At 39.1% G+C, this 9591-nt stretch overlaps 1 protein-coding gene across 1 annotated transcript; it reads right to left on the reverse strand.

Annotated features, from left to right (window-relative positions):
* Positions 1 to 585: 585 nt before the first annotated feature.
* Positions 586 to 8082, reverse strand: rgs4 (regulator of G protein signaling 4). The gene is made up of 5 exons (XM_023289226.3): positions 7915 to 8082; positions 7525 to 7632; positions 5812 to 5876; positions 3538 to 3701; positions 586 to 2283 (listed from the first exon to the last, which is right to left on the reverse strand). The coding sequence occupies exons 1-5, from the start codon at positions 7956 to 7958 to the stop codon at positions 2056 to 2058; spliced, it is 609 nt and encodes a 202-aa protein (XP_023144994.1). The 5' UTR covers positions 7959 to 8082; the 3' UTR covers positions 586 to 2055.
* Positions 8083 to 9591: the final 1509 nt, after the last annotated feature.

Consider the following 9591-nt stretch of genomic DNA (forward strand, 5'->3'; position numbering starts at 1 on the left):
CAACTACTGTAAGAATGTCACACACACAATACCCACAAGGTCCATGCATCCATCCATTATTTATACACCACTTAATCCTCTGTATGGTTGTGGGGGCGCTGGAACCTATCCCAGCTGAATCAGTGTGAAGGCAGGCGACACCTACAGACAAATTAGAATCCCTAATTAACCTCTGCATGTTTTTGGACTGTGGGAGGAAGCCAGAGAACCCGGGATGGGAAATACTGGTATATATGAACTAACAACTTACAGTACCATCAGTAGATCTGGTGCTGTGACCAAGCTCTCTGCACAAAGTCTACCTGTGGAGCTCACAGTCCCTGTAGCCCCAGTTGGTCACCAAAGTGAGTATATTAGACAGATCCTGAGGGAGGTTGTTCTGGGAAGACAGAACATGCTGCACTGCTGAACCTACTGAGATATTGAGGCACAGTCAGCAAAAGGTTGTAGAGTGTATTGACGTTACTAGATGAAATGGTAAATTTGTTTTACAGACAGATAATGTATACATGCTGTATAACACTGGTGACTTATGCTCTGGTGGGATCATCAAACTAAAACAAGACTAAGCAGACACACCACATGTTGTCATTATCCAGTACATCATTTTATTTGTGAGAATCATTACACTTTTGACATAAATAGGACATGGACATTGTTTAATAAATATCTACACACAGTATGCAGCTTTTGATCCATCATAGTACACATTTTAATAAAACACTGTCATAAGGAGAGTCACCAAATATTTCCAATGAAAGTAAATAATTATTAAGTACCTTGCACAAATTACATTGATAAACATTTGAACATAAAAGCACGACTTACAATGAAACACGTAAAAATGTATCAAAAAGTCACAATTTCAACTTCTCGCCAGCTGTTAGGTAACTATAAGACATGCAACAGAAAATCACTTCTACTGGTGCTAGCACTGAGATAAAAGCATGCTTATAATTTATACAAGAAGTAGACAAAGCCAACCTTTTCACCGTGCAGAGATCATGTTTACTTGTTTTTACTGCAAAGTCGGTTGCTATTATAACAGCTGACATTGGATAACTCATATCATATGTTATGATATGAGCTGTACATGATAAAGTCTTAAAATTACTTGGTTAAGGTGGTGAAAATCAATATTATCCATCCACTGTTACGCATGTGATCAACAACAGGCAGGGAGTAGGAGATGGAAAAATAACTGTTGTAAAGCTAATGGCTAAGAAAATTTAAAATACAGTCAGAAAGGTCTCCATAAAGGGACAGCCTAAACTATCTGCAAAGTGGATACATATATGATGGTTAATACTCTCATGAGATGTACTGGAGTAAGTATATTTTAAATATCTTAGAATATATAAAAATCTACTTTCAAATGTGTACATCTTTTAATTAAACACTGTCAGCTTTCATCTTTACTCAACAGATGAATTTGGTGCCAGTATTATCATCATTTACTTAGAAGTTGAGTCAGTCTTCAAAGATTCTGGACTTATTAGTTTGAGAATATAGGTACTCATCATAGTTATTACGCAAAACAAATAATCTGTTATCTTCCACTGACATAATATGGCAGCATTGAAGGTGTGCTTACTGGGTGGAGGTAGCTTTAGATTGTTTCTGTTGTAACTGTCACTAAAACTTGGTCAGAACATGAAGAGAAGGATTATGCTTTGCAATGAAACCAGGAGCAAAAGCTAAACTTCACAATGCTAGCATTTATTTACATGTTTGTATTTGTGTCGTATATTTACATGTGCAACATCCAGCCAGTCTATATCAATCTGTCTAATCTGGAAAGACACATGACAGCTGATAGTGAGTGCAGAGATGGTAAACATATACATCTTTCTTGGACATACTCACAATTCTTCACTGGTCCCCAATAATAGCAGGAAGTATCAAAAAAAGAAATTAATCTTTGTAAGTCACTTTCACAATCACTGTTTTTCTGAACACTGGACAGAGCAGCCTTCCTAACTTTCCCATTGTCAGCCTTCTCCCACATTTACAGTCTTTGGCACCTGCTTTAAGTCTGGCCTTCTTCCTTCCTGCTTAGGCACCACCTGCTAATGCCTCCCTGCTTTTCTTCTCGTTCTTCTCCTTAAAAGTGGAGGTCTGTTTCTGACACAGATCCTGGATTAGTTTAGATTTGAGAAAGCGCTTGTACGAGTCTTTCTCCATCAAGGTGTAGATCATCTTCTGAGCCTCTTCAAAGCAAGACGGGCAGGCGTTCTCAACATTCAGTCTCGTCTCTTCTTTCGTCACTGCATCTAAGTTTACCTGAAATGACAAAGAGTGGAGGGAAAAAAGGATTCAAGGTACAAAATTCTGTGGCATTTCAAGGACATGAACTTGTAATTTGACATACAGATGGCTGACAAATTAAAGGAAAAACCAAGATAAGGCGTCATAATAAAACCCTTGTGCAATTATGTCAGCACATGAATAAAAGCGGGAGTTTTCATGGAAAACATGAAACTGTCTGGGTGACCCCAAACGTTTGAACGATAGTGTAGGACTGTACTGTTCTCTTGGTGAAGAGTGACTCATTTGGCTATATCAACTTTTTCATGTCTATGTACACCACTGCCTATGGTGTTTACACCACTGCCTATGGTGTTTGCACCACTGGAATCTCACATATGCATTCATCTTTTGAGGGTTTATGCACTGTAATTCAACTATAATGTTCCTCTCTGTGACTGCTCAGTGAACTTCTCGTGTAGACAGTCTATTGAAACACAAGCCAACTGAACAATCTTTGTAACTGAAGCTCCTGCCATTTGTGCCCCAACACTGAAACATCTTTCAAAGTCACTTACGTGTATTCTCTGCATTAGTTTTGTTTCTCCACTCATTTATTCAGGCTTTTCCATTAATTTGTCACTCATTTGTACATGGAAAAAGACCATCAGAAGAGGTGAATGCAAAGGTTTTTCCTCAAAAAGGCAATATAGTAGTTTTTCAGTTCAATAAAACACATTTCAAAAAGTGAAAAGGGAAGACAATAAAATGAAAATCCTGACAGCTCTTGGCAAGTTTTTGTTTTCTTTGTTTCAAAAAGTGATCAAAAGTAAACCTAAAAGGACTGAAATGAGTAATGTCCCAGATTTTCTTCATCAGTTCCAACCATCCAACTTCCCTGGATTAGAACCATTACAATTTTCTCTTTGATCAGCACCATGACTGAATGGTCATTAGCAGTGTTATTCATATGTATATTCACAGCTATGTAATCACAATTAACTTTAAGTATTTACCTCACTGGAGGGGAATGTGCAGCTGCATTAATAAAACGTAAGTGTGTTTGTGACTCCCAAACATGTTGGCAGTTGCTCCTTTTCCTCCATTTTTCTCAGTCTCTTTTTTTTGCCTTTCTGGAGTCATTTTTGGCTTGTTGTGTTTTTCACATTTTACACTTTGACTTTGCATATAAAACTGCCCAATAACTATTTTTTACTTGCTATTGTTACATTTTCTTCATGCTCACACACACAGATTATATCACTAGTATTATTGCATTGACGTCATTACCTCATTGGGAGCATCTGCCTCAACATATTGCTGGTAGATCTGCTTGGCTCTGGTTGCCAACTTGGAGGGTGTGGTCTTCTTGTAGTCTTCACAAGCGACCCAGAATTCCATGTTTTCCTCACTGAACTCAGACCTCAAGAAGCTGGTGAAGACGGTGCGACCGGCTAATACAGAAAGAGACAACATATTTCTTTTTAATATCCAACATATTCTACAGACTCATGGCTGCAGCTTTAGGCATGTACAGTTTACAATAAGTGCAATATCACTTAAACATCAAATGTTTCTACATTGCACCAATTTACAGTAATTGTATTGCTTCTAAGTTGAACCATATTTCCTCTGTCTGTAAAATTCTAAACTAACATATTGACTATATTAATAATAAAGGTCCATCTGCATACTTCACTGTCAGGATTATGCATCACTGTGGTTGTCCTGGCCAGGTTCACGCACCATGTTTCAGTTGTCTTTTAGTTAGTTAACAATCTTGTTGTATCTTGTCCGTTTTTGTGAAGATTCACCATTAGATCTTTAGATTTTTTTTTTTTTTCCCAATGTGGAGCCATGATGCAAACATGAAGATATACACAGCATATAGGTTCAAAACTGAGAAACCTCTGGTGTTCACAATTCAGTTTATAACCATATTCATGGCGTTAGGCTGATTTGAAACCACAGGTGTACTGTTTCAGTGATTACAGGTTTTCCAATTTGTGTGTCATAGTGTGTGACATATTCTATTTGTCAACTTAGAAATAAAACAGTTCCCGAAAGGTGATTCAAGTTCAAATCCTACAGTATACAACAGAAGTGTATTCATTTCTGCATGTCATAACTCACAAAGTGTATGCGTACTAATCTTTATTGAAGCATCATTCAAAAAAAAAGAATTCAGTAATATATCTGTGTGAAAATCCTGCCACATGCCCCGGGGAATCTAAACAACCTGGTGTTCTTGGTTGCCAGATTTGTGATGAATAATGCTGCAGAATCCACACCTGCCCAAGGCTAGCCAAAATGCTGTTAACTCTGTTTTAGGAAAACCAAATAAGTGGTTGAATCAGTCCTTAGCTGCTCATCAGGTGTCAGAAAACTATCAGAAATGAAGAATGAACATGTTAATGTCTATAAATAATGAATAATTACAAGATGGCATTAGAAATGGCACACAAAGCTACATTTTAGGCATCATGTCCATGGGCAAGATTTAGAAAGATCCAGCTTTGCAGCAACTTTAACACACAATTCATGTGGTAAGTGTATCCTGTCTTGAATGTTGCAGTAAATAAACCAGCTAATAGAAGAGCACGGTACGAACAGATCTCAGCTTTTATAAATGTCACATTATTGGAAAATATGACAGAAGCAGCAGCCCTGCTGCAAAGTCTTACTTGGCTTAGAGTACAGATTGGGAATACTGCTGAGGTCATGATATGATAAACAAAAGAAGCCTGAACAATGAGAGTAGACAGATGTGTTCGGGCAGACTGAAGGAAGATGATGTTGGAGGTCAGTGGATGAGGTCATGGAACACAGCAGATCAGAACTCAGCTGGTTTCCCTCAAGGCCATCGCTCCCATTTTCTACTCACAAACAGTATGATTCTCAGAGGGCTCATGCACACACACACACACACACACACACACACACACACACACACACACACACACACACAGACACATGTATACTTGGTACTGGTCAGCGCGCCCTGAGGGGCCATTCAGAACTGCCTTGTGACACGTAGCTGAAAACCAGAGCATGAGAATGCATCGACGAGTGCCTGTGTGTGTGTGCACTCAATTTGCATACTTCTGTATCCCAGCCAGGCCTCCTTTACTTCCCTTTAGCATCATGATCACAGTGTTAATGTGTCAGAGCGTGTGAGCCAGGTGATTCTACTTTATTAGCATTTATCAGACACCCAACCATATGCTGTACTGTTGTGGCTTCCAACTGTGCAATGTGAGGTTAAGCGTCACAGTTGGGATGGTCAAAACCTGACTGGCAACCATTAGTGAAGAATGTAAAAGTCATGACCTAGTCTAATGGTATTCCCATGGTTTCACTATTGTGTGTACTTTAAGGGTTATTTTATAAATCCTGAGAGACAGTCTGCTGAGAACTAATGAGTCTGGGATCTGCCTTACAGTAACTGGCAACATTATTAGGATCAAACAAAGTCCTTTGGGCTTGCTTTGGGATTGAACAGTTATTGCCTTGTTCTCATTCGGCTTTAATTTTTTAACTGTGAAATGACAGTGTAACACTTACTGTCACTGCTCATCACGTGGCTGAAAGACTCCTTCCATTTCTCCACCTCAGCTGCATTAGGCTGCCTAAAACACACATAAATAATGCTTTATTAAAGAGACTGCACAGATTCTCATGGAAGCAATTAAAAACACATATATGTCTTTGCAATGCAGAGACTCACAAAATTTGTGTTTTATTATTTGCTTGTTTTCAACCCACACAGTGTGTACTCCCAATTCTGTACAAAAGCATCTCCACTGTGTGAAAAAATAAGGCATATTAAGGTAATTGTTGTGCCTCCTCCACTTACTAAGGCAGAAAAAACAGCCTGTTGACTAAATGCCCTCTCACTTAAAAACTGTATTTCGAAAGTAAAAATACAATAACTTTATAAGGCTTTGATTATGAATTGCAACAGCTCATCCAGCTGCACCAGTTCAGTGATTAATAATGGCAGTAAATCTAATCCTGGATCATGTGACATTTACAAATTGAAACCTTTAGTGCAATAATGCCTCTTTAAAGATTCAATTTCCTCAGAAACAGCAGCAATAATGAGAAAAATCAATAGATCTTCCCAGTTAGAGAAGAATAATCTATAAACATAAACTGTGGATCACGTGAACGCTGCTCATCACAGAACCGAAAGGCTCTACGTGTTGTGCATGAAGTAGTTGCTGAACAATTCTAGCAGAAAAACTGAATATTGATTATCTGTGTGTATATGGGTTACACGCCACAAAAATGGATTGGTCGGAGTAAATGCCGCTACTGCTAACCTTCTGAGAAACTACAACAATGGGTTTCCTATGGGAACACAACCTGCAGGCAGATCAGGATCAAAATAAGCCCAGAACAAGACATGATGGGCTTTCCAGCAAGGCAATTCAATTTCAAAATGTATACTCGAGTGGAAACAGTAATTATATGTCAATCAGTCACAGAGACGTAATCATTTTTGTCTACATGTGCCGACACCTGCAGTATAGAATTACACTCATCAAAGGAGACGGGGACTGTTTTTCAACAAAATATTGCAGATGACGCTTAACCAGTACATTCAAAAAGTCAAGCAGGAAATCTTATCAAGTTCCTATCAAGCATCTTTTCAGCATTTTAATTAAATGCATCAAAGCAAGGTCTGTTTCCACATGAACCCATTCATCTGTTTTCTCATCATGTCTTTCTATTCAAACCTTAGTCAACTGAAAGAAATCCTTGTTCTAATGATTCATACAGGGACACATCAATACAGAAGGTCTACACTTTGCACTCTGCACCAAAAAAAACTCTCTGATTGTTTTAACATAGGAGACAACTAAGCTTGTCACGCCTTTAGATTCAGATGCTGGGTCACCAGGGTTAAAGTTATTAAAGTTATTAATGTTGATTAGTTTTAAGCCTTGTGTTCTAACTTCAAGGAAAAAAAGGGGGTTAAACTTAATAAAAGTAGTAGTAGTCAATGAAAATTTCCCTGCAGAAATGTATCCTGTCTAGAGGCAGCTAACACAACCCCCTTCATCAAGGCCTGTCAATGCACTTCTTCCAGATTTAAATACAATGCATGAATTCCTTTTAATGCAACATTCTCAAATAGAACGTCTGAAGCTTTGATCATAAGCTTTGTGAATGCGGTTAGATCCTCTCAGTGGACAAAGGCTTTATTTGGTATTTGGAGAATAAACATACTATTTAAAATTGTGCATAAACTGAATGAGCATTTCTTCTGACCTCTTCGCAGCAGCAGTGGTAGTTTTCTCTTTCAGCTGCTTCTGATCGGCTGCTTGGGGTTCAGGCTTCTGGAGTAAGAAGCTGATTTTGTGCTTGATGTCTTTGGCACTGTGGAGAAGCAGACAAGAGAACAGTGAGTGAAAAGCATTTCAGGTTGTTTGCATCAATAATATCTACACAGAGGCTTGCTTGCATGAGGATCTGATTTATGTAAACAAGCGCTCAGCAGATTGTCAACTGGTTTCTGTTCTTTGTAATAAAAAGTTGCACTTTAAACTTTTTTTTACGTGTACACAGATCTTCTTCAAAAACTCCTTTTTAATACAGTTATTTTTGCAGGAACATTAAAACACCTGCATCCACTGGTTGTTCAAACTACATTGGGCTTACCTTTTCAAGCACGTTGCAGGAAGAGTTGCAAGTCCTTTACACATGATGCTTTATTGAAGATCCAGAGTCACTACTGTTGTTGTAAATGATGACAAAGAGACAACAGTGCACTCGTGAGCAGATTTTTTGTAGCAGCGTCCTTCTGTATTAGACAGCAGGCTGCGCTTCCCTCCGCCCCCAGCAGTGGTTTTATACCTCCGAAATGCACTGAAAACTGACCAATCACACCAGACAGCGAGAGAGAGAGAGAGAGAGAGAGGGAGAGGGAGAGAGAGAGAGGAGGTGAAGGGGGAGAGGGAGAATAAATGGGGGAAATTTACAACAGATGGGATGGAATGTAACCAAAACAAAAGGTGTTTTCCATTGAGTGAGTTGTTTCAGGCATTTGAAGAACTAGTGAAGTCATCCCCCTGTGGAAAAAGAACAGGCAGCTTTATCATACTGAGCAAAAATAAAATCCAGGCATGGACACTGTCACAAGTCTGTGACTTCCAGTGTGCTCACTGCGGTATTTGTGGGGAAGTGCTGTCATTTGTTTTTACTCGTGGACCTTTTTCAGTTCAGTTTCCAGCAGTTAGAGTTTACAGTTTAGCACATGAGAGCTGTTCACTTCAGTAACACCTTCTTTGTGCTACAGTGTCGTAGGAATACTGCATACAATAAGTGTCATTGGATTCAGTCTTTTTTTTTCCCTTCTGCTTCGCATTAAAGGGACAAAATATAAAACGTGTACAATTTAAAATGTGACTTTTAAATGATGAGGCCAGGTAAATTTCCAAAAAGTTAATCCTCATTAGGGTCATGGGGGGGCTGGAGTCTATCCCAGCTGACTGAGGGTGAAGGCAGAGGACACCCTGGACAGGTCACCAGTCTGTCACAGGGATAGACAAACAACCACACACACAATCGCACCTACGGACAATTTGAATCATCAATTAACCCCAGCGTGTTTTTGGACTATGGGAGGAAGCTGGAGAACCTGGGGAAAACCAATGCATGCACAGGGAGAGCATGCAAACTTGATTCCATGCAGAAAGATCCCAGGAAGGCCGGGACGCGAACCGGGGATCCAGCTGCAAGGCGAAAGTGCTAACCACTACACCACCGTGCAGCCCTGTACAGAGCATGGACGATATAATAATCGCACTGTAGAATATAAAAATCTGCACTGTTTTATTTATCTGATATTGACAGAATGATACAATAGATTCATCTACAGATTAAAATGTCAATGAAATAGTCCTCTGTTGGCCTCATGTGAACTCATTAAGTTCACATTTCCACTGGTCTAATGTCTATTGCTTGTGTTTCTTGGTGCAAGCTGTTCTCTTCTTCTTCTCTGTCTCCTCAGTAGTGCTTTCTTTGCCACACTTCGATCATTACATCATTAATTCACACGTTCTCCTCCTGTGATGCTGCGATGTATCTACAGCTCGAACTCCGGGAAGCACTGATATGGGTGCCATTAATTGTTTTGTTTCTGAAACTGGAGACTTGGATGAACTTCTTGTGTGCAGCAGAACGCTTCCTCTTCTGTTGATGTAATGACAGATAGTTCTACTGTCATTTCAATAAATTTTTAAAATTCTTGAAATTTCCTACACTAACTGACCCTCATGTCTTTCAGTAATGATGGACAGTTGTTTCTCTTTACATTGTTTAGGGGTTCTTGCCATA

The sequence above is a fragment of the Amphiprion ocellaris genome, chromosome 2 (assembly GCF_022539595.1).
Source record: "Amphiprion ocellaris isolate individual 3 ecotype Okinawa chromosome 2, ASM2253959v1, whole genome shotgun sequence".
NCBI classification, from domain to species: Eukaryota; Metazoa; Chordata; class Actinopteri; family Pomacentridae; genus Amphiprion; species Amphiprion ocellaris.

Coding starts and splice junctions, on each gene's coding strand:
- rgs4 (XM_023289226.3), bottom strand. CDS start 7,958: ATGTGTAAAGGACTTGCAACTCTTCCTGCAACGTGCTTGAAAAG. Junction 5,877..7,524: donor ACCACTGCTGCTGCGAAGAG/GTCAGAAGAAAT, acceptor TGTGTGTTTTAG/GCAGCCTAATGCAGCTGAGG. Junction 2,284..3,537: donor AGGCAGATGCTCCCAATGAG/GTAATGACGTCA, acceptor TTGTCATTTCAG/GTAAACTTAGATGCAGTGAC.